Source organism: Mobula hypostoma, chromosome 3 (genome assembly GCF_963921235.1).
Source record: "Mobula hypostoma chromosome 3, sMobHyp1.1, whole genome shotgun sequence".
NCBI lineage: Eukaryota > Metazoa > Chordata > Chondrichthyes > Myliobatiformes > Myliobatidae > Mobula > Mobula hypostoma.
Window position 1 is genome coordinate 66,857,618 of NC_086099.1, and position 26,487 is coordinate 66,884,104.

Sequence of the window (26,487 nt, forward strand, 5' to 3'; positions counted from 1 at the left end):
AGTTGCAGGCAATACAAAACTGGATGGGATCGCATGTTGTGAGGAGGATGCAAAGAGGCTTCATTCTGTTTTAAGCAAATTGCAAATTCCTGATCATTGCAAATGCAACTAAATGAAGTACCATTTACATGGAGAAATGTTTATGCACAATGGGATTTACGCTTGCTTATACATCGAAAACATACAAGTGCTACAATTAATTAAGAAAGCAAATGGTCATGAATCATAGTCATGCAGTCATACTACCAAAGACGGCCTATGCCATTTCTATGCCATCCTTTTGCCCATCTAAATTAATCGCATATGCCTGCATTAGGACTGAACCCTTTTATGCCTTGCCTTTTTAAGCTTCTTTCTAAATCTATCTTATTCCACCACCTTCTCTGGCAGTACATTCCAAATATCAATCATTTTCTATATAAAACCTACTCCCCAGGTTCTCTTCAAAACTCCATCTTCTTACCATAAAGTTAAGCCCTTTTGTATTTGATACCCATAACATGGGAAAGAAATTACATATGCGTGGCACGGTAGCATAATGGTTAGCACAATGCTCTATAGTACCAGTGACTCAGATTCAATTTTCACCATAGCCTGTACGGAGTTTCTCCCTGTAACCACTCGGGTTTCCTCCGGGTGTTCTGGTTTCCTCCCACAGTCCAAAGATTTACTGGTTGGTAGGTTAATTGGTCATTGCAAACTGTCCTGTGATTAGGCTAGGATTAAACCCTAGGCTGGGCGAAGGGTTAAACCCTAGGCTGGGCAGCACAGCTGGCCTATACTGCACTGTATCTCAATAAATAAATAAGTACTTCTATCAGTTATGTTGGCCTTCACAGCAGGAGGTTTTGAGTACAGAAGGACATCTCGTAGATTTGTACAGGACCACACCTATGAAGTTTTGGTCCCCTTGTCAAAGAAAGAATATACTTGCCGAAGAAAAAGTGCAGCAAAGGTCCCTAAGATCCCTGGAATGGCAGAACTGTTGTTTGAGCAGAGATTAGTTCAACTAGAAGACACAAGAGACAACAGATGATGGACTTTGGAAGAATTCAGTGGGTCAAGCAGCATCCTTGCCTGCTGAGTTCCTCTAGCATGACCCACTAAACTCCTCCAGCAGATTATTTGTCAGCGCAACGAGGCCTGCATTTACTAAAATATAGGAAACAAAGAACATATGGCAATGTTCAAAATTCTGCCTATGATCATAGGTGGGTGCCAGCTAGATGCTTTCTCTGGATGAGGGGTCCAGAATGAGGAGTTACATTTTTACGGTATGGGGTAAAACATGAAAGACTGAGGTGAGGAGAAATGCGTTCACTTGAAAGATAATGAATTTGTGGAAGTCTCTGCCACAGATGACGCTGGAGCCTCTGTCATTGAATGCATTTAAGTAGGAAGTAGATCGATCCCCATATATGGTATGGGAGTATGGCATTGAGACAGAGCAACAGCCTGGTGCCCATTGAATAGCAAAGCAAGCTCGAACAGCTGAATGATCAACTTGTGCATCTATTGTCTATGTTTCTGTGCGCACATTAACACATCCTTTCATTCTACGTTCTATTCATAAAGCCAGAAATCAGACAGATGACCTTCATCCCCTGCATTCAAATGTAATAACGCATGAGTAATATGCTTTTGGGAGTTAACAGCCATTCGTGTCTAATTGGTGGTGACCCGAAGGGCAGGTATATTGGAAGAAGTAGCAACTCTCTCCTGTTGCTTAATATGATGACGATTGATTAGAGTCAGTTGTCCAAATCCTATTATCCTTGATTCTCAGTAGTTCAAAACTTTTAGTCTGGATGACTCCTCTAGGGGAGAGAATTTCCAAAGATCACAACCATTTGAGAGAAGATCTTTACCTCATCTCTTGTGTATGTGGCTGCCCTACTTATCCTGAAACTTTTCCCTACAGTTCTGGACTCACCACAGGAAAAACATGATCACAGAATCTCCACTGTCAAAATCTCACACAATTTTATGGTTTGATAAGATTTCACCTCCTTTTTATATATAAAATCCAGAGATATTAATCTTTCTTCATCCAACAAACCTCTCATCCAAGGATTCAAGTGCATTGTTCATTCATGAGCTGGTACAATAGTTCAATGCTCAGCCTGCAGTGGTGCGATCGTCTCACTTCTAATGGTGGACAATGAACTCCTCCACCAAAAGTGATTTAGTTCCCACTGCTTCTTCCACGTTTTCTTCAACATAGAACTGTAATGACTCATCAGATGAAGCAGAATGATAGGTCATGAAGCAGAATGATATCGTCCCCGGTGCATGCATATTTCATGGAGTCCAGAGTCAACACTGAGGACTCGCGGAGCAGTTCACTCCCACCTGTAAAACACTGTACCACCACTACTTTTGTTAGCTTTGTTCTGATGGTAAGAGACAGGATATACTCCAGCACTGCCCTAAAGCAGTCTGTTAGGATGACTTACATCAGACAGGAACCCTCAATTGTTTGTGAGAAGGTCTTTACAAGATCAACTGGGTTGGATTCAATTTGACATGTCTCAATTCAGTGTCCAGTCAAGTCCGTGTGGTCCATCAGTTTTATACTTGTTATTGCTTCAAGCAGTTAAGATAACCAACCACATTGTTGCATGCCTGGGTTCACAATGTAATCCAACCCAGGTCAGAGTATCAGTTTTCTACATACAAAGGATATTGGTGAGCAGGATCAGCTTTGAAGAAACCATCTAGTGTTTCATAGTCATCATTCATCGAGACTGATTGCCTTAAAAAAAATCCAAGTTATTAACTGGATTTAAATTTCACAGCTTCCTTGGTGAAATTTAAACTGACACTTCTGATGAGAGATCTTGCCCCAAAAACGTCGACTGTTTACTCTTTTCCATAGATGCTACCTGACTGCTGTGAGTTCCTCCACCATTTTGTGAGTGTTGCTTTGGATTTCCAGCATCTGCAGATATTCTCTTGTCTGTGACATTTTTAAGTTACTTGACTAGTAAATACCCCACCATCCTGTTAGTTGAAGGTAGCATGTTGGGCTATCTGGATCTACCATTCAGGCTCATGGACCAAATGCCTATTGGCCATCTAGAGATTAAAATAATACACCCAGAGATGATGAACATTTCTAGAAATCCATATTTCCTTTGCACTTTTATCAGTAGATCATTTTATGCTACCATTTTGATCAATTTGTACGACTACTTTCAACCAATTTGCCATTTATTAACACACCACATGCTTACTCATTATTTTGGTGAAAGATTTCACTTTATTATCCATACCTATTGTTTTTATTCACTTGTGAGATATTGCCTTTGTTGTCAAGGTTAGCACATACTTCTCATCCTAATCTCCTTAGAAAAGGTAGCATGAATCACCTTCTACAGTCCTTATGGTGAAACTAGTCCCATAGTGCAATTCTGTCATGATTTCCAGGATTTTCACCCAGAGACAAAAAAGGAGTGATGATATATTTCTCAGTCAGGATATTGTTGATTTAGGATTATCTGCAGATCTGAAACCACATCTCCAATTCCAGAAGACAGTGGAGCAGTGGATCAACAGATCCATGACGCCAACACTACACAATTTGCCATACTCAACACTTGTATTCTTTTCCTGAAAATTCCCATGTTCTCTTACTTGCAGCCATCTTGCATCTGATAACTTGCTCAAGAACCTCTTGTGCTGCATCTTTTCAAAGTCCACATAGAGCAGATCTGCAAAACTGTCATTGTCTTCTTCATGCGATACAAGAACACAGAAACATTAGTAGGCCACCAGGCACCACAAGCCTTCCCCATCATTCAATATAATCTAATCTGGGTCTTAATTCCTTGCCTGTGCCAGTTCTGGATAAACATTAATTTTTCAACTTTTCAAAAATATAGCTATCTCCTCTTTAACACCTCCATTGATCTGGACTCCACAACACTTCAGGTAAAGAATTCAGAAGTTTAACTGCCTCTGATTTCTTTAAAGAACTTGCTATGGTCTAAAAAATAACCCTTAAGTAATCTATGTTGACTTTACTTATATTATACTTCTGTCCCTGGAAGTTTCCTTATCGGAGCTTTCAGCAAAAATTCCAATGTACTTTCCTAGAGTTAATGATAAGCTAAATAGTGATTAATCATTGAACTAGTTTTATCTCTCACTTAAAGCACAGCAGTACTTTCTGTTCCCAGCACTCTAATGCCCTTTTTACTCTGGGCTTTTTTATGTGACACTCATAAAATATTGTCTACTGCGGTCTCCTCCAAAGAAACTTGGATAATTAGTGATCAGAACCCAAGAGTTAGTCTGCAATATATTTGACTCACGCAGCATCTCATTTCTTTATATCTTCATCGCTGGTGAGTTGCCAGTTCTTAAAAGGATATTATACTTCTTCAAGTGCACAGTACCTGAGCTATATAAAATTATCAGAAGCAGAGACAACTATTGTCTGATTCCCATACAAGAGGTGTCTAAAGCTTAGACAAATTAGAAGGAGTTGATTTAAAGGGAACTGGAGGGATACACATTTTTGCACTAAGAGTAGACAGTGTCAGGAATAAGCTGCCAGAGGAAGTGGTAGAAGCAGGAATGGGAAAAACATTTAAGATGTACCTGAATGAGCAGAGCACAGGGGAATATGAATTAATGCAGGTAAGTGAGTCAGATTAAGTCAAGTTGAGTTCATTGTAACGTACACAAGTACTGCAAGGTACAAGTACAATGAAAAACTTGCAGTAATATCACAAGCATCCAGGTTTAGACAACACACAAAACATAGTAGACATACATTATATAAGACAGTGAAGAAAGGAAATAGAGATGAGTGGACTCAGTATAGGTAGGCATGATGGTCAGCATAGATGCAGTGAACCAAAGGTCTATTCGCTGTGCTGTACAACTCTATAACTTCGTGACTATGACTGACACAAATATCAGCCTTGAGATACCACTGAAACCTCTTTCCTCAGGTAATGGTCAGCAATTGATGCAAGTGCCAGCAAAGAGGTTAATTTATATATTTAAGAAATAAATAGATATTTTAATAGGTTGACAGCTGTTTAAAATCTAGAAAGGTGAAATAAAGGAGTTCTCTGTCTCCACTTGATCTTCAGTTTAATACCTGTGCATTCGACTTCTTTTTCTAAATTATTTATACTATGAAAGACCAATTCGATGTTAGGGAATACTTGAACTCTTGCTGGCCATAAGATTCTAAATCTTACTGAGGAGAACATGGAGGAGCACACTAGAAGAGCTGGAACCTCTGTCAGGGCTTTGATAGGAGAGTTTGTATTTGTTCTATTAGAGAGGGGGACATGTATACTGACAAAAAACATGTTAAGGGCAGTTTTTGAATAGGAAAATTAGATCTCCCTGACCTGTCATCTCCACAATAGTCAGCCAACTCTAAAGTGGCATCATTCTGTAGTCGGATGTTCTAAATTCCATGTCATGCTGGGGTTCCCACTGCCTTCATTCCATGTGAACACAAGAACTCTCCTGCTGGTTTGATCAGACGAACATCATAGATCAGGACATTTCTAGCTCTTGTGCCAGGTTTCTTCACCCCTTCTCCAATGGGTTTCCAGAGTCTTTCTCCAAAGTGACTTTCAATTCACTAGAGCTTGTGGTTCCAGCATTTTGAAAATGCAATCATTGAGGACATAAATCAGCGACCTGAGAAAAAACATCTCAATGGCCAAAATTTTGCTGAAAGAGATATTTTAATAACTCCAAATGGAGCTCATAGTTATTTATAGTTTCCCGATTTCTATTAGTTTTAGTGCACATAACAATTTAAATTAATATTATATAGCTGGCACAGAGCCTTACAATTAATTGGTCCTCCAGTTTCAGTTCTTTCCTGCCTGCCACTCTTAAAGTCTTTTTTAATTTTACAGAACCAATGAGTCATGAAGGGAGAAATTTAGGCCAGTGCAGCACAAATTATTACAGTAGGTATTATTTTCAGAGGGTGACATAAAACTATTTTGAGAACTGAGTGAATGAGGAAATTCATCATATTCATAATCAGCTAATGAAAGTGTGCAAAAAAAGAACAACCATAAAAAAACACATTTTATGTTTGCAACATCCATGATATGAAGAAAAGAAAGCAGAAGGTGAATGAGTTTGATTCATCTGCTATTTTCTGTGCCCATCGCAACATTGGATGCTTAATGCATTCAAATCAATTCATACATACGTAACCGGTTGGATTCACCAAGTACTTCCAAGCTCAGTGAATAAGATATGGGAAAGAAAGTAATCAATGAAGCTTTTTTAATAACAAGCTTCTAATTTTCTTGTTTTTTTAGTAACAAGAAAATTAAAATTGAATTTTATTATCATTTTTTGCAAGTTTTGTCATTGTGAGTTTCCAGTACAGCTTGTGTACCGCACTGGTTAACGGTTTAAATTGTTTTCATCAGGCTATTGATGTCACACATCCAAAACAGTCCCCCAAACAAAAAAAATGGCCAGGAGAGGTAATGAGAAAATATTGGCAGAGAGGTCTGATTTTTGTGATCATAATGTTTCTGTGTTTGTATTGACCTATAGATTTCAATAGAAGAAAAAATATTGTGTGTGTAATAAGTAAGCAATCCAAACATAGAAGAAAAACTTCCATATCAAATTGCCTCTGAGGCACCATATGCCTTGAATATCATCGCAATTACTTATGAATCAAACATATTGCTCAAGAAGAATAAAGTACATTTGTGTTATGTTAGAAACACAGTCAAATTCTGTGAGTATTTGGGAATGGTTGAAGATGGAACAGCATGCAGAATATGGTGTTAAAATTTGGTATTATTGTACAAGCTCCAAGATGATAAGCCATAGGTTTCTCATTGGCTTGTAACGTGACTATGAGGCTTTAGAGTGTCAGAGATCGCCAATAGTGTTATTATTTTATATACTCTTGGGATGCAGGCAACAATGATAAGACCAGGTATATTGTCAGTCTGTGGTTGGTGGTGAATAAGTGAAAATAGGTTTTCTCTTTCCATTGTTGTAATCTGGGTAGATAAGCAAGTAAAACTGAGGTACGGACTTCCAAGATTCTGACTAGTGACAAGATTCTAGTGGTTAGAGGAATGTGTAATGGGGAGGGGTGAGATAATGACAATCCCACAACATTCCTTCACTTATCTTTCTTATCAGCTGATGTCAGACGAGCTAAAGGTAACATTAATGGAAATGGAGGAGGTGGCAATTAAGCACTGATTAAGCTGATAAGGCTACTCTTTCCATGTAGGTGGTAGAGACGATTAGATGAATCAGAAGGTGCAGAGTCCCGAAGGTTTGCTTTGCTCATGTAAATATTGTTGGTTAATTTAAGCTTGTAGTTAATGAATGTATGGTATGTCAAGATGTTTGAGCTTTCTGGATAGTTGAAACCCGACAACAAGTGAGGCATCTGTTATGCAGCCAAGAGAGGATTGGCTGCTCCAGGTGAAACACTTGAGTCACCAAAAAAGTGTGCGTTCCTGCCCTTGGCCTTGAGGGTAAGAAATTACTGAAACAGCTGAAGATGGATAAGTTGAGAGCCCTGCCTTGAAACACTGCAATATTGGGTTGGTACCATGATAATTACTCTCTGAGAACCCAGGATTATCTTCATTTGTGCCAGCAGTGAGACAAGCCATTGAAACAGTGTTCTCTTTAACTCCCACTCACAGTCATTTCACATTGAAAAAAAGGCTGTGTGAGAACATTTCATAGCCAAGAAAGGTTAATTGATCTAAACGTGAAGAACTGTCACCCATGACTGCACAATTTGGGTTGCCTCCATTGATAGTTTTCAGTTAGCCACTTCCCTCTATCAGAAAACATAGGAAACCTACAGCATAATACAGGCCCTTTGGTCCACAATGCTGTGCTGAACGTGGACTTACTTTGGAAATTACCAAGGGTTACCCATAGCCCTCTATTTTTCTGAGCTCCATGTACCTGTCCAGGAGTCTCTTAAAAGACCCTATCGTATCCGCCTGCACCACAGTCGCGGGTTGCCCATTCCAAGCATTCACCACTCTCTTCGTAAAAAATTTACATCTCCTCTGTACCTACTTCCAAGCACCTTAAAACTGTGCCCTCTCATGTTGGCCATTTCAGCCCTGGGGAAAAGCCTTTGACTATCAACATGATCAATGCCTTTCATCATCTCATACACCTCTATCAGGTCACCTCTCATCCTCCGCCGCTCCAAGGGGAAAAGGCTGAGCTCACTCAACCTATTCTCATAAGGCATGCTCCCCAATCCAGGCAACATCCTTGTAAATCTCCTCTACACCCTTTCTATAATTTCCACATCCTTCCTGTAGTGAGGTGACCAGAACTGAGCACAGTACAACAAGTGGGATCTGAGCAGGGTCCTATATAGCTGTAATATTAACACTCAGCTCTTAAACTCAATCCCATGGTTCTTAAAACCCAATGCACCGTATGCCTTCTTAACCACACAGTCAACCTGCGCAGCAGCTTTGAGTGTCGTATGCACTTGGACCCCAGTATCCCTCTGGTCCTCCACACTGCCAAGAGACTTACCATTAATACTATATTCTTCCATTATATTTGACCTACCAAAATGAATCACCTCACACTTATATGGGTTGAACTCCATCTGCCACTTCTCAGCCCAGTTTTGCATCCTATCAATGTCCTGTTGTAACCTCTGACAGCCCTCCACACTATTCACAACACCCCCAACCTTTGTGTCATCATCAAATTTACTAACCCATCCCTCCACTTCCTCATCCAGGTCATTTATAAAACTCACGGAGAAGGGGTCCCAGAACAGATCCCCGAGGCACTCCACTGGTCACCGACCTCCATACAGAATATGACCTGTCTACAACCACTCTTTGCTTTCTGTGAGAAAGCCAGTTCTGGATCCAGAAAGCAAGGTCCCCATGGACCTCATGCCTCCTTATTTTCTCAATAAGCCTTGCATGGGGTACCTTATCAAGTGCCTTCCTGAAATCCATATACACTACATCTACTGCTCTATCTTCATCAATGTGTTTAGTCACATCCTTAAAAAATTCAATCAGGCTCATAAGGCATGACCTGCCTTTGAAAAACCATGCTGACTATTCCTAATCATATTATGCATCTCCAAATGTTCATAAATTCTGCCTCTCAGGATCTTTTCCATCAACTTACCAACACTGAAGTTAGACTCACTGGCCTATAATTTCCTCAGCTATCTCTACTCCCTTTCTTGAATAAGGGAACAACATCTGCAACCCTCCAATCCTCCAAAACCACCTTTGTCCCCATTGATGATGCAAAGATCATTTCCAGAGGCTCAACAATCTCCTCCCTCACCTCCCACAGTAGCCTGGGGTATGTCTTGTCCTGTCCCGGTGAATTATCCAACTTGATGTTTTCAGAAAGTTCCAGCGCATCCTCTTTCTGAATATCTATATGCTCAAGCTTTTCAGTCTGCTGCAAGTCATCCCTACAATCGCCAAGATCCTTTTCCATAGTGAATACTGAAGCAAAGTATTCATTAAGTAACCCTGCTATCTCCTCTGGTTCCATACACACTTTTCCACTGTCACAACTGATTGGTCCTGTTCTCTCACATCTTATCGTCTTGCTTTTGTAGAATGTCTTGGGGTTGTCCTTAATCCTGCTCACCAAGGCCTTCTCATGCCCTCTTCTGGCTCTCCTAATTGCATTCTTAAGCTCCTTCCTGCTAGCCTTATATCTCTACCATTACCTACTTTTTTGAACCTTTCGTAAGCTTTTTTTTCTTCTTGAGTAGATTTTCAACAGCCTTTGTACACCATAGTTCCTGTACCCTACCATCCTTTCCCTGTCTCATTGGAACGTACCTATGCAGAACTCCAAGCAAATATCCCCAGAACATTTGCCACATTTCTGCCATACATTTCCCTGAGAGCATCTGTTCAAAATCTATTCCAAGTTCCTGCCTGATAGCTTCATATTTCCCCTTACTCCAATTAAGCACTTCCCTAACTTGTCTCTTCCTATTCCTCTCCAATGCTATGGTAAAGGGGATAGAATTGTGATCACTGACTCCAAAATGCTCTCCCACTGAGAGACCTGAAACCTGACCAGGTTCATTTCCCAATACCAGATCAAGTACAGCCTGTCCCCTTGTAGGTTTATCTACATATGGTGTCAGGAAACCTTCCTGAACACACCTAACAGACTGCGCCCCATCTAAACCCCTTGCTCTAGGGAGATGCCAATCAATATTTGGGAGATCAAAATCTCCCACCACAACAACCCTGTTATTATTGCACCTTTCCAGAATCTGTCTCCCTATCTGTTCCTTGATGTCCCTGTTACTATTGGGTGGTCTATAAAAAACACCCAGCAGCATTATTGACCCCTTCCTGTTTCTAACTTCCACCCACAGAGACTCCAAAGACAATCCTTCCGTGACTTCCTTCTTTTCTGCAGCCATGACACTAACTTTGATGAGCAGTGCCATGCCCCCACCTCTTTTGCCTCCCTCCCTGTCCTTTCTGAAACAATTAAAGCCTGGCACTCTAAGTAACCATTCCTGCCTCTGAGCCATCCAGGTCTCTGTAATGGCCACAACGTCATAGCTCCAAGTGCTGATCCACACTCTAAGTTCAACTGCTTTGTTCATGATGCTTCTTGCATTAAAATAGACACATCTCAAACCATCGGTCTGAGCACATCCTTTCTCTATCACTTGCCTGTCCTCCCTTTTGCACTGTCTCCAAACTTACTCCATTTGTGAGCCAAACGCCCCTTCCTCCATCTCTTCAGTTCAGTTCCCACCCCCAGCAATCCTAGTTTAAACTCTCCCCAGTAGCCTTAGCAAACCTTCCCTGCCAGGATATTGGCCCCCCTCGGATTCAAGTGCAACCCGTCCTTTTTGTACAGGTCACGCCTGCCCCAAAAGAGGCCCAAGTGATCCAGAAATCTGAATTCCTGCCCCCTCCTCCAATCCCACAGCCACACATTTATCCTCCACCTCACTCTATTCCTCTCCTCACTGTCGCGGGGCACAGGCAGTAATCCCTTTGAGGTCCTGCTTCTCAACTTCCTTCCTAACTCCCTGTAGTCTGCTTTATAGTTTATACTTTATACTTTATGGTCGCCAAACAATTGGTACTAGAACGTACAATTATCACAGCGATATTTGACTCTGCGCTTCACACTCCCTGGATTACAAATATTAAATATTAAAGATACTAAAAATAGATAAAATTAGTAAATATTAAAAATTTAAATTATAAATCATAAATAGAAAATAGAAAAATGGGAAGTGAGGTAGTGCAAAAAAAACCGAGAGGCAGGTCTAGATATTTGGAGGGTATGGCCCAGATCTGGGTCAGGATCCGTTCAGCAGTCTTATCACAGTTGAAAAGAAGCTGTTCCCAAATCTGGCCGTGCAAGTCAGATCTCCTCAGGACCTCCTCCCTTTTCCTACCTATGTCATTGTACCAATATGTACCATGACCCCTGGCTGTTCACCTTCCCACTTCAGGATATCGTGGACGTGATCAGAAACATCCCGGACCCTGGCACCTGGGAGGCAAATTACCATCTGTGTTTCTTTCCTGCATCCACAGAATCACCTGTCTGACCCCTAACTATAGAGGCCCCCATCACTGCTGCCATCCTCTTCCTTTCCCTACCCTTCTGAGCCACAGGGCCAGATTCTGTCCCAGAGGTGCGGCCACTGTTGCTTCCTCCAGGTAGGTCATCCCCCACAACAGTACTCAAACAGGAGTACTTATTGTTAAGGGAACAGCCACAGGGGTACTCTCTAGTATCTGACTCCTGCCTTTCTCTCTCCTGACTGTTACCCACTTATCTGTCTCCCAAGGGCCCAGTGTGACTACTTGCCTATAGCTCCTCTCTATCACCTCCTTACTTTCCCTGACCAGATGAAGGTTATCCAGCTGCAGCTCCAGTTCCCTAACCCAGTCCCTAAGAAGCTGCAGCTCGATGCACCTGGCGCAGATATGGCCTTCTGGGAAGCTGGCTGGGAGTCTCCCAGACTTCCCACATCTGGCACCCAGTAGAACACCAGCCTCACAGACATACTTGCTGTTTCTATTCTTCACAGGTAACATATCTTGCCTCGACCCATTATCGCCGAAGGCCCGTTGAGCCAAAGCCCTCCTATTCTGACCATCTACTCCGTTGCTGCTCTTCCAGCCCCCTCTCTATAAAGCTGTCTCTCTTTAAACTCTTCGGGCTGGTCTATCTCGCTGACGTCCACAGCTGTGCTGATTGGTTCTTTTTATTGGTTGTGTGTTGAGCCTGATTCCCGCAGCCCAGTTTGATCAAATGGTGTTTTGATATTGAGGACAGCAGCTCTCAGTTCTCCTCAAGCATTAGGCTGTGCAACAGAATCTGAATCAATCTTGTAAAAGACTCAAGGGTTGAGTTGGTGTGAGCATTGTGAAACAGATTATTAGTGAGTAAATTTCATTTGACAGCAGTATCAGTGACTTTCTCTGTCAGCTAGAGTACATGTCTTCAGCTCTACAGCTAGGACGTGGTCAGAGTCCAGAGCTTTTTGCTTTGTGAACTGAACTGAGAAACATCTTAACACCACATGAGCCACACCAAATTCGTTGGATATGATAACTGTGACAGCTGTATTTCAGACCAGGTTAAATACGGCAGTTGACTGAGCCCCTTCTGACAGAAGGCATCTGCTAACTTTTCATCCTTCCCCTTGCACTGTGTGGGTGACACCAAGGATGAAGATGTGTAAGTTCACAAAGTATTCTGCTCCTGCTACCCAAGTATGATTACATTCCGCAGGATATGATTGGCTATACTGGAGTTTGACCTCATCACCTGATTGTGAGACTCCAGAGCTCTATCATTGACCTGTCATTGCTGGGAGTTTGGCACACAGTTGTAATTTCACTAGGTTCACACCTTACTCAAAGAGGCATTGCTCCTAATATTTGTTTATTTTTATTTTATTTATTATTTAGCGATACGGCACTGAGAAGGCCCTTCCAACCCTTCAAGCCATGGCACCCCAGCAACCCTGCAACCCCAATTAGCCCTAACCTAATCACGGGACAATTTACAATGACCAATTAGCCTACCCAGTATGGCTTCGGACCGTGGGAGAAAACCGGAGCAAACAGAGGAAACCCATATATTCCACAGGGAGCACGTACAAAACAGCACCGGAATTGTGCTCCAAACTCCAGAGCACCCCGAACTGTAATAGTGTCAAACTAATCGCAACGCTAATGTGGTGCTCAACATCTTCATAGTCTTAAACCTCATTATCTATACCTGCCTTCTGTATTGAAGTGGCTTGCAATGTCCTTCTAGACCACGACAGTTTGACCATTGGTGCATATGCCAAACCATTGCTACTAGAAACAACCAAGTTACCTTCCCAAAGAACAATATACTGCATGTCCTTTGCTTTATTCAGTACTATTTCCTAATTCATCACCTGAATTCAAGTTATAGAGAGATTTTTTCTATAACCTGAAGTCACAAAAGAGCAGAAGAATACAAAGCCCCTCGGTCGTGCCTCACAATTCCATTTCTTGTTATGATCGCTTACAAGTAGCTGACTGACTGGGCCTCCACATCTGTAATTAAGAGTAAACACAACATAGAGTGATGTAGAGTTTGTGCAGCAGGTAGTGATAGCAGGTTCGATCTTCTGGATTGTGTTTGTGAACCAACTAAGTTTTCAAACAACCTGACGTGGTTAATATTTTTGGTGCTAACTCATGAAATCCAATCCTTAGAAAGAGGTGACATAGGATCGGAAGGTGTAGAATCCTTGTGGGTAGAGTTAAGAAACTGCAAAGGTTAAAAGACCCTAATGGGTGTTATATGCAGACCTCCAAACAGTAGCCAGGATGTGGCAAACATATTACAATGGGAGATAGAAAAGGCATGTAAGAAGGTCAATGTTATGATAATCATGGGGGATTTCAATACACAGGTACAGTAGATGGCGAAAATCAGGTTGGTGTTGGATCCCAAAACATGGAATTTGCAGAATGTATATGAGATGGCTTTTTAGTTCAGCTCGTTGTTGAGCCCACAAGGGAAAAGGCAACTCTGGATTGGGTATTGTGTAACAAACCAGATTTGATTTGGAAGCTTAAGGTAAAGGAACACTGAGGGAACGGTGATCATAATATGACATAAGTCACGCTGAAGTTTGAGAGACAGAAGCTCAAGTCGGATGTATCAATTTTACAGTCAGGTAATGGGACCAACAGACGCATGAGGGAGAATCTGGCCAAAGTTGATTGGAAGGGACATGAGGAGGGATAATGGCAGAACAGTTTCTGGAAGCAAATCAGAAGGCACAGGATAGATACATCCCAAAGATGAAGAAGTATTCTAAACGGAGGATGAGGCAACCACGGGTGACAAGGAAAGTCAAAGACAGCATAAAAGGAAAAGATGGGGCATATAATACAGCAAGAATTAGTGAGAAGTTAAGAAGAATGGGAAGTTTTTAAAAACCAACAGAAGGCAACTAAAAAAGCTGTAAGGCTAGTGGTAAAACCACTGACTTCAATGTGACATAGTCACATTGGAAGATGGAAGATCTTGGAGTCCATTATTAAGGATTAGATTTCAGGGTACTTGGAGGCACATGGTAAAATAGGTCAAAGTCAGCATGGTTTCCTTACGGTTGTTTAATTGGATTTTCAGAAACCCTTTGACAAGGTGCTGCACATGAGGCATATGAGGCTGGTAACAAAATGAGAGCCCGTGTTATTACAGGAAAGCTACTAGCACAGATAGAAGATTGGCTGACTGCAGAAGGAAAAGTGAGGGAATAAAGGGAGCCTTTTCTGGTTGCCTGACAGTGACTAGTGATGATCCACAGGGATCAGTATTGGGACTACTTCATTTTATGTTATATGTTAATGATGGGATGATGGAATTGATGGCTTTGTGGCCAAGTTTGCGGACGATACAAAGATAGGTGGAGGGGCAGGTAGAATTGAGGAAGTAGGGATTCTGCAGAAGGATTTACAAATTAGGAGAATGGGCAAAGAGGTATGGCATGTGGAATGTAGTGTGGGGAAGTGCATGGTTATGCACTTTTGTAGAAGGAATAAAGACACATACCAATTTCTAAATGGGGAGAAAATTCAGAAATCAGAGGTGGAAAGTGACCTGAGAGTCCTCACGCTGGATTCCTTAAAGGTTAGCTTGCATGGTCAGTCGATGTTAAGGAAGGCAAATGTAATGTTAGCATTCAGTTCAAGAGGACTAGAATATGAAAGATGTAATACTGAGGATTAATAATGAGGCATTGGTCAGACCGTACTTGTAGTATTGTGAGCATTTTTCTGCCCCTTTTCTAAGAAAGAGTGTGCTAGCATTGGAGAGGGTCCAGAGGAGGTTCGGGAGAATGATCTCAGGCATGAAAGGGTTAGTTTATGAGGAGCATTTGATAGGTCTGGGCCTGGACTCACTGGAATTTATAGGGACAAGAGGGACCTCATTGAAACCTATTGAATAATCAAAGGCCTAGCTAAAGTGAAGGTGGAGAGTATGTTTCCTATAGTGAAGAAGTCAAAGAGCAGAGGGCACAGTCTCGGAATGCAAGGTCATCCCTTTAGAACAGAAATTAGTAGGAATTTCTTTTGTCAGGGGGTAGGGAATCTGTGGAATTCATTGCTACAGACAGTTATGAAGGCCCGATCATTGGGCATTTTTAAGCGGAGTGTTGATAGATTCTTGATTAGTAAGGGCATCAAAGCTTATGGGGAGAAGGCAAGAGAATGGGATTGAGAGGGCTAACAAAACAGCCATGATGGATAGCAGAGCATACATGATGGGCCAAATGGGCCAATTCTGCCACTATATCCCATGGTCTAAAATAAAACTGAGAATTCAATTTTTATATTATCTCACTTTTCTTTTTTGGAAAAAGTGACATAATTGTTATGTTCTCAGAGGATGAGCAAATCACATTATTTAATCTCTCTTCTTGATGCATGAATTGCTAGTTTGGAAATTCTACAAACTGCACATATGCAAAATACTTATAGGAGTGATTGAATATTCTAGCCTAATACTGTGAGCTACTGTACATATGTTGAATTAGTGCCCTACCGTTGAATGGAAGTATGAACAAAAACACAAAAGGCAATTTAGTGGCCAATTTATTTATATTTTTATCAAATATATTTTGTTTGAAATTTTATTTTGAACATTATAAAGTTCAGTTACTGCAAAAAAATTTGTAAACAGTTTACAAAATTACATTAAGTTGTTCATCAACAAACTTATGATAAAGCAACACTCACAACACGCTGGAGGAACTCAGCAGGTCGGGCAGCATCAGTGGAAAAGATCGGTCGACATTTTGGGCTGGAACCCTTAGTCAGGACTGTAGGGGGAAGGGGCAGAGGCCCTATAAAGAAGGTGGGGGGAGGGTGGGAAGGAGAAGGCTGGTAGGTTCCAGGTGAAAAACCAGTAAGGGGAAAGATAAAGGGGTGGGGGAAGGGAAGCAGGGAGGTGATAGGAAGGAAAGGTGAAGAAAGAATAGGGGAAAACACAATGGGTAATAGAAGGAGGCGGAACCAAGAGAGAGGAGGTAGGCAGCTGGGGGAGGGGGCAGAGTGACATAGGGATAGGGGAAGGGAGGGGGAGGGAATTACCAGAAGTTGGAGAATTCTATGTTCATACCAAGGGGCTGGAGACTACCTAGACGGTATATGAGGTGTTGCTCCTCCAACCTGAGTTTAGCCTCATCATGGCAGTAGAGGAGGCCATGTATGGATATATCTGAATGGGAGTGGGAAGCAGAGTTGAAGCGGGTGGCTACTGGGAGATCTTGTCTGTTGTGGCGGACGGACCGGAGGTGCTCGACGAAGCGGTCCCCCAATCTGCGTCGGGTTTCACCGATGTAGAGGAGGCCGCACCGGGAGCACTGGATGCAATAGATGACCCCAGCAGACTCACAAGTGAAGTGTTGCCTCACTTGGAAGTACTGTTTGGGGCCCTGAATGGTGCAAGAGAGGAGGTGTCGGGACAGGTGTAGCACTTGCGCTTACAGTGATAAGTGCCAGGTGGGAGATCCGTGGGGAGGGACGTGTGGACCAGGGAGTCGTGGAGGGACCGATCCCTGCGGAAGGCGGAGAGGGGTGGAGAGGGAAAGATGTGCTTAGTGGTGGGGTCCTGTTGAAGGTGGCCGAAGTTGCGGAGGATAACGTGTTGGATCCGGAGGCTAGTGGGGTGGTAGGTGAGAACAAGGGGAACTCTGTCCCTATTGTGGTGGCGGGAGGATGGGGTGAGAGCCGAAGTGCTGGAAATGGAGGAGATGCGGGTGAGGGCATCATTGATGACAGCAGAAGGGAAACCACGATCCTTAAAGAAAGAGGACATTTGAGATGTCCTGGAAAGGAAAACCTCATCCTCGGAGCAGATGCGGTGGAGACGGAGGGACTGGGAATAGGGAATGGCATTTTTGCATGTGGTGGGGTGGGAAGAGGTATAGTTGAGGTAGTTATGAGAGTCAGTGGGCTTATAGAAGATGTCAGTGGACAGTCTGTCTCCAGAGATGGAGACCGAGAGATCGAGAAAGGGGAGAGAAGTGTCCGAGATAGACTAAGTGAATTTGAGGTCTGGGTGGAAGTTAGAAGTAAAGTCGATGAAATTGACGAGCTCAGCATGGTTGCAGGAAGCAGCATCAATGTAGTCGTCAATGTACCGAAGGAAAAGTTGGGGAGCAGTACCAGAATAGGTTTGGAGCACAGACTGTTCCACATAACCAACGAAGAGGCAGGCATAGCTAGGGCCCATGCGAGTTCCCATAGCTACACCCTTGGTCCAGTTGGCAGAACTGATTCTCACACTCAATAACTTCTCTTTTGGCTCTTCCCACTTTCTTCAGACCAAGGGTTGTGAGTGTTGCTTTGACCCCAGCATCTGCAGATTATTTTGTGTTTAAAACTCATGATAAAACCTTTCCATGCTCATTTTCCATGATAAAATGTTAATATCCTCAGAAAACATTTTCTATTCTAAATATGCATGAGTTTAGATTGGATTTCTCATTACAAGTAATTACATTGGTAATTTCTGTTTCAAATTTTGGCTTAAGTGTTTTTACAGAATCAAATACTTGTAGATGGGAGGTCTATTTTATTCTGTAATTGAACTAGTGAATAATATTAATTTAATTTAATGAGGTAATTTTCCAAGTACTCTGAATGGTAGGGCAAAACTCACAGTGCAAATACACATTTGTACATTATGGATGATGCCCTGTAATTTCCTAACATTTGCCAATGAGGGCAAAGTTCCAAATCAGGTATTCAAAATTCCAGTCTTGCATTTGATGTTAGAAATTCACTCACAAAGTGTTTCACAAAATCCTTTTGGTTGAACTCATAAGTATTATTATGAAGAATTATTGAATTGATTACTAGTTTAATAAGTGATGGGATTTCTACTGGACACACAGAACAAGGATTAATATTACAACATTTATATATAAATATGTTGAGAATTACAAAAATTAGTATAATGTTACAAATGTAGCAGAGTAATCATAAACAGCTAAGATTCAAAGATTTTCTAATGAACAGAGAATATTAAAAATGATGATCATCTTTGTGATTTCTTGCAAAATGAATATTAGTGCAACAGTAACAAAGATGCTTAAAGAATTAGCACTACGTTGTTGAACGAAAACAGTCGAGGCAAAAGATTTCATTCAAATTTCAACAAAATATTCACAAAGATAAATGAAATACTTATGTTTGAAATGGTCCACTGAAATTCAATCCAAGAAATTGAGTTCCCAATTTAAAGTGGGACCATATGCAAGTGTTTACTGGGTGAAGGGGGAAGAATTGCTATCAAAGAACATAAATAAAATTTGATGTGGTTTTGCACTTGAAAGCTAACATTCACCTGCATTTGTTGGAATGAACGGAGACCATCTACTCCTTGAATTACATGTGTCTAAAAGCAGTAAGCTTCCTTAAGTTTGTTATAGCCGGGAGTGATAATGGGGACTAGCTCCTGCTCCTTATCAAATGCCCCCAATAGTGTGGGCTTCAAATAACAACCACGTTATTGACAACCACGCCCAGCTTCGGGCCTTCACGCGTGGTTTAGCTACTAACCCCAGTGGAACTGCTTCTACTGACAGGAGAAGGAACAAAGACAGGTTACTGGCGCCTTAAAACCAGTCGCTTCAGACAGGTGGCTGGCAGCTCATCTAAGAGAAGGAAAACTCTGATCTCAAACCTCACTGCCTTGCGGCTATACCCACTCATGGGGAAGGCTTCGGGAGTAAACCCCGAGTGAAAAATCCAAAGCTGGGGTCCCTGAGGCAGCCCTACATTGAGTTCACCGCTGACAGGCAACTCCTGCAACACTGCTGGTGCCAAACTGTATCGGTCTCTGCCATTCCCTTGGGTTCGTCAGATGCATGGAGAGGGGGAGCATGCTACGTGGGCAACAGCTCGCTCTCCATATCGTACTGCCAGACTTGCGTATCTAGACAACTAGAACGCAATATCTACGGCCAACTCTGACTGATGGAAGCCCTCACTCACTCAAAAGCAGTACAGGTATAAGGCAAATGAGGAGCACAGATCATTAGAAATAACAGTCCAGTTAACTGTGCCATTAAAACTACAAATGAAGATTTATTTCTCTAGGAAAAAAAATGAAAAGAAGACTTGGAAATTGTTGTAAAATGGATTGGTTGAATTGAAAGGCATGAATGCATTTAAAGTGAAACCTCATAAATTTGTGAGGGTGAAAGGAAAAGCTTATTCTAATCAATTGAAGTGAATGGGAGAAGGCTTGTGTGAAGATGCACCAACTCAGCCAAGGCGCCTGCTCCTGTGCTGCAAAAGCTATGTCTTTATTTACAGCATTTTACAGTAGTTTTAAGCCTAAAAATTACTGTTAGCAAGATTTTAAACATTTAACACAGTAATATGATACCTGTTCCATTACTTGAACAGATAAGATAAAATAAATAGGTAATAACAGCAATGAAGGAAAATTTTATTCAAGTGTAGAATTTAAAAAAGGACAATATATTTACCGAGATTTGCTAATAAGTTTGGAAACTAAACAACTGAAAAGATTATTAATGTTTATATGATCAGCTTCCAAAGCTATTGATGCCAATTGAGGATAGGAAAAGTGCTTATGAATTGCTTTTAACAATGGGAAATGCATTTCATTGCTAACTAACTTGACAAATGAACACAACAATTTACATACATTTATCTGAACGATGAAGATATTATGAATATGGTCAGCCACAATCACAAAATACACTGAACAGTTGCCATCCCAATACAATGAGTCCTTTCAGAACAAAGTGAATCAGCAGTTAAGACTGAAAACATGTACAGTCCTTGCAAATGTAATCAAATGGAAATCCACAAGTAAGACAGTTACCTACATCATTTCCTTATATCTCAGTTGTAAGTACTATGTTCTAACAACAGATGACCTTTGACATTATTACATCATTAGATTATTACAACAGAAAACACAAAAGGTTTTTCTTCTGCTGTGACTCAGCTTGGATTCCTGATACAACCATGCACTATTTTCTGAAGGGATGTAAAGAACAATCTAGAAACTATGTGATATATTGATGCCAATGGTGTCATAGAATAACTACACATTAAATCCAGAACGTGGGTGGTATCAGATACTGGCACCACCCTAACTCACTTGATAATTTTTTAAGATTCTTGATGACATCTTTAAGATTACCGTATGGTAGCAAGTATTTTGATATCACACATTTAAAGAAAAATCCAGTGCCAGCGCTGGTGTTAATTACCAGAGGTAAGAGCCAGTTTGAACAATCTTTATATTCTTAGCGACGTACCTGAACAGCACCATTTGACAAGTTACTGAAAAGTGCCTGTCCAGCACTGACTTTGTGCTTGACACCTCTTACTGTACCATTTTTACTCAAGATATTAATTCTCTTTCTACAGATTCCTCTGTCTTTTGTGGTGCTTGCTAACAGAAGCAGGTCATCGCATTCACTTTCACTGCCATCAGTTTCCAGGGAGAAATGCTGCTTGTTATATCCGTTCACTTCACTGTAACCGCTGCCTTGCTCTGTCTCAGAAACGCTGGCACACTCAGACACTTGCAAGCCCACCAGGTCTCCATCAGTGTACACCTCCTTCAGCACCCTTCCACTATTTGCTGAAGATACTCGAAACCTTACTTTTTTCTGCCGGAGTTCTCCTTCTGTCTTCATTATGCCATTAAGCCCAGGGTTTTCCATTGAAGAAATAAGTTCACATTGTTTTTATTTTCAGAAGAAAAATTCCTCTTGCAGCCGGCTGAAAATCTGTAAATAGATTTCTCTATGATGTCAGTGGGTATTTCACGTATATAGTACTGCCATCACAATGCAATAGTGTGAAGGACGATAAAGTTAGTGCTGATCCTTAGAACCTCAATAATAAATAAGGTTACATCATGGTCACCTTTATACCAGCAGAAGGTAAAGTGATATAAATGATTAAATATTTAAGCCAGTATTGTGTACTCTCTGTGTAACAACCAGATGTGAGAAAGTATTAAAAATATTTAGTTCCAATACAATGTGCTACACCAATTCATACTACAAAGTCTGTAAATTCCTCTTTGGATATAATGGCCATTGCAGCGAGTTTTTGATTTGGGTGCTGGGATATTTTGCATCGCCAGAACTAAACAGAAGAAGATGCCATTGGAGAGCCACCCCTACAAAACATGTTGATAGTTCTCTCCGCTGCAATAAATGAGAGAAAGGAAATCCATCAGGTTCTGGAAAATGCATGTGGACATTTCTGAAAAAGAACATTATGACATAAGAATAATGTGTAATTAAAAATGGCTCAAGAATATCAATAGACTTCAGCCTGAAACTGGGCTTCAGTCTTATTTTAACGATAAAAATAGTTGAAAATTTTAAGTGATTTACTTCCAAAGAAAAGCACCTCACTCCTTGGCTAATGAGGAATTATAAATACAAATGGTTAATGAAGCTTTGCTATCCCCCATTGTGACTGTACAGAATCCATCTCCACAGAAGGCACGATGACTGCCTTAAAAACAAAGTAAAAGGGAATGAGTGTTTGTCACTTCACTGTGTTGCAGTGCATCACTGGCGATGCTCAGAAAATGAGTTAACAGGTGACAAACATACATAAACTGTGATATCAAAATATGAAGTCGCAGATGCTCCTCAACCAGTCAAGCAGCATGTGTGCATAAAAAAATAGAGTCAATATTTTGGGCTCTATGATGGCGTAGCAGTTAGTATAACACTATTATAGTACCAGTGGACTGGGTTCAATTTCACTGTTGTTTATTAGATGTTTGTACGTTCTCCTGACTGCATAATTTCCTCCTGGTGCTACAGTGTCCTCCAATATCCCAAAGACCATAAGACCATAAGACACAGGAGCAGAACCCATCAGCACATTGGATCCGCTCCACCGTTCCACCATAGACTATACTGGATCCCGCTCAATCCCACACACCCACCCTCTTGCCATATCCAGCAAGGTCCCGATCAATCAGGAAACAATCAACTTCCGCTTTCGATATACCCATGGACTTGGCCTCGACCACAGTCTGTGGCAGAGCATTCCACAAATTCACCACTCTCTAGCTAAAAAATTCCTCCTTACCTCTGGTCTAAAAGGTCACCCCTCAATTTTGAGGCTATGCCCTCTAGTTCTGGATACCCCCAGACAAAGAGGTTAGTAGATTAATTGGTCACATGGGTGTAATTGACCAGCACAGGGACATGGGACTAGAAAGGCCTGTTTCTGAGCTGTGTCTCTCTAAATAAAAATAAAATATTTCAGATCAAAGACCCTGCATCAGAATAGAAGGAAAGAGAAAACAAGTGTATTAAGCTGCAGAAAATGAGAGGGCAGAGGGAACACAGGAAATATCTGTGATAGTGTGTAAAGGGAACTGTCAAGGAAATAATTAATAACCAGCAGTTCGATACAGAAGAGCAAAGAAGGAACAAATTGAAATGTACAGCCACATCAGTGGAGAGAGAGAAAGCAATAAGAGTGGTTACCTAAGAAGGTCAAATTCAACGTTAAGCCCAAATGCAAGATAATGTGCTTCCTCAAGCTTGAGTTGCGCATCCTTGGAGCAACGTTGGGGGCACAAAGGTATCAGAATAAGAGTGGTGTTAAAGTGACAGGCATCTGAAAGCTCAGTGTTGCCCTTGTGGATTGAAGAGAGCTTGGAAAAACAGCCGTGTCTCTCCACTGTAGAAAATACCATATTGTGAGCAGCAAGTGTAAGCCATTAGATTAAAAGAAATGCAAATAAACCACTCCTCCTCAAGGAGGGATAGCAGGCAGATAAATGGCAAAATCAGAATCAGAAGCAGGTTTATTATCTCTGACATATTCACGAAATCTGTTGTTTTGCGGCAGTATTACAGAGCAATACATAAAGTACACTATAAATTACAATGAGAAATATATGCATTTAAAAAATTAGAAGAGTAGTGCAAAACAAGAGACAAAATAGTGAGGTAGTGTTCATGGGTTCATTCAGACCATTCAGAAATCTGAAGGCAGAGGGGAAGTAGCTGTTCCTAAAATGCCGAGAGCATGTCTTCAGGCTCCTGTACCTCTTCCCTGATGGTAGTAATGAGAAAAGGGCATGTCCAGAATAGTGAGGGCCCTTAATGGTGAGTTGTCTCTTTTGGAGGCATCACCTTTTGAAGATGTCGTTGATGGTCAGGAGGTTAGTACCTGCGATGGAGCTGGCAAATTGCAGATGTTTGGGTCCCTGGCTGGAGGGCAGGCTGAAAGTGAAACGGCACGTGCTGCAATGCACGTGATGGAAGTGCCTTCAGGAGAATTCCATAAACCAACACACTTTTCCATTCCACATGGAAATCTCAGTAAATGCACAATTTCACCCTTTTACTTCTTAACCTTCCTCTACTCAAAGTTCAAAGTAAATTTATTATCAAAGTAAATATGTTATCAGATACCACCTTGAAATTCATTTTCTTCCAGACATTTATAGGGAAAAAAGAAACACAGCAGAATTTTACAAAACAACTATAGATAAACAAAGACTGATAGAACACCAATTTATATAGGACAAACTGTGCAAATAAAATAATTTTTGAGAAAATGAGTTGTAAAGATTCCTTGAAGGTGAGTTTCTGAGTCATACAATCAGTTCAGAATAGTGGTGAATGACGTTAATCATACCAGGTCAGGAGCCTGGTAGTTGTAGGGTAATAACCTGGTGACATGGAAACCAAGGCTTCTGTACCACCTGCCCAATGGTAGCAGCAAAAAGAAGGCATGGACGCAAATCTAGGGACATAATCAGTCCTTTCAGGTGACGTAGCTTTTCATTTACACTTTAATGTATTGTATTTTGTTGTATTTAGCATATTCCAATTTCACATATTGGATTCAGTGCTCCTGATGTGGTCTTCCTTACAACAAGGAAGAAAGCACAGGTAGACTGAGTCATTCAATCCATCTGAGCTTCCAGGCACTTGTCAATTTAACCTCTGACCTCTATTTATTTGTTTCAACAATATACTTTATTCATAGAAATATACACAGGAAATACATTTGGTATTCATCCTTACATTAATTCCTCCAACAAATCAAGACATCTTCTTCCATTGTATCAATACTGCTCATGTTTCACCTGTAAACAATACACCATGAAGATGCTGATACCTAGGAGCCAGCCCTCAATGTCCAGTTGTCACAGAACACCTGTGGTCCTCTTACCTCTCTGTTTCCAACATTGCTCAGGGATGGCCACTGTAAGCTCAAGAAGCAGTTAAATCATGTGGATTATAATAACTATCTTTCATCTGAGCAATCATGGTCTGAATGATTTAATATTGAAATTAATGATATAAAGCAGCTATCCATTTCTTTTCTCTCTCCATGGATATTATTTGATCTTTCACTTTCACATTATTTCTTTTATATCCAGTTGAGGAGTCAAGACCCAAATGGTTCACTGGCCATTTCCTTCCACAGTTGCTACTTGACCGACTGAGTTCCTCCAGCAGTTTGTTTTTTTTAAATTCTAGATTCCAACATCTGCAGTCCCTTGAGTCTTTACTAGCCCCCTTTTTAATAATTGCTATATTATATCACGGGCCCACATCCTATTATACACATTCCTTTTGCTTTCTTCACCCCTTCCCCTCACTACACATTTGTTCTCTCACTTTTCCATTTCTGATGAAGGGTTCTTAATCTGAAACATGTTTCTCTTATGTTGACGCTGATTGTCCTGATCAGTATTTACAATATTTTCACCTCAGATTTCCAGCAGTTTGGCACACTAAAAGACGTTAAATAAGTAAGAAAACCGAATTAAAATAGAACGAGATGAACATATGTAGAAGGAGTACAAATGAATGGTTGGTGATGGATGTGGACATGGTGCATGGAAGGTCCTGTTTCCTAACTGTATCTTTCTAAAAATCTATGAGTAATATATGAATTATAATTGGGTAGAATTCAACTTTAACACTTGGAGTGGAATCTTTGTTCCATAACAATAAAGTTAACTGAATTGGCTCCTCATTTAGTTCAAGATATAATACTTCAAAATATTTATATTAATGGTTGAGAGCTTTGGATTAAGGACGTGATGAAGGGTTTGACTCAAAACTTTGACTGTCCATATTCCTCTGTATATGCTGCCTGACCAAATGAGTTCTTCCAGCATTCATTGTGTTGCTCCAGATTTCCAGCATCTGCAGTCCTTCTTGTATCTTCATGTTAATCGTAGTAACTTGTGCAAATATACAGTACTGTGCGAAAAGTCTTATGCACATATATATATAGCTAAGGTGCCTAACACTTCTGCACAGCACTGTAAGCTATTTTTATATCATTTCCTGTGTGAGGTAATTTTGACTTGATTTGAAGCAAGATTGAAAGACCTCCATCTCCATCCTTTATTTACCCTTAAAACAGCAATATCTGTGACTCTTTAAGTTTTTGTTAATACTGGTAAATATTTAGTATATACAGTATTGTGCTAGAGTGCCTAAAACTTTTGCACAGTACTGTAGGATTTAAAATCCATCAAACAAACTGCCACATTTGACTTCCACCACCCAAGTGGTGTGAATGATGCGTTTGTGTCTCTATTACCCAATTGCAAATCTGTTGCAGAGCAACGGAACTATTTCACCATTTGTGAATTTGAAAATCAAGGGAAATGAACACACACCAGGTTCTGAAATAAGCTGTGGTCAAACACAGTGTGGTGTAAATTCAGTGCAGCAGAATGAACGAATAAAAGATCAGCTCCTGCTGTTCACTAAAAGCATCTTCAGACTCAGATAAGATGAGAAGAATAACACAGTATCAAGTAAAATTAAACACAAGAGATTCTGCAGATGCTGTAAATCCAGAGTAACACATACAAAATGCTGGAGGAACTCAACAGTTCAGGCAGCATCTATGGAAATGAATAAACAATCAA

The 26,487-nt window shown here is 40.9% G+C and overlaps 1 protein-coding gene across 1 annotated transcript in view; it reads right to left on the bottom strand.

Annotated features, from left to right (window-relative positions):
• Positions 1-21,350, bottom strand: part of grxcr1a (glutaredoxin and cysteine rich domain containing 1 a) — a 58,847-nt gene extending 37,497 nt beyond the window's left edge. Inside the window, exon 1 of the mRNA XM_063042136.1 lies at positions 20,852-21,350. Within this exon, the coding sequence (XP_062898206.1) occupies positions 20,852-21,262 (411 nt within the window). The 5' untranslated portion in view covers positions 21,263-21,350. The remainder of the gene's footprint in view (positions 1-20,851) is intronic.
• Between the last annotated feature and the right edge of the window lie 5,137 nt (positions 21,351-26,487).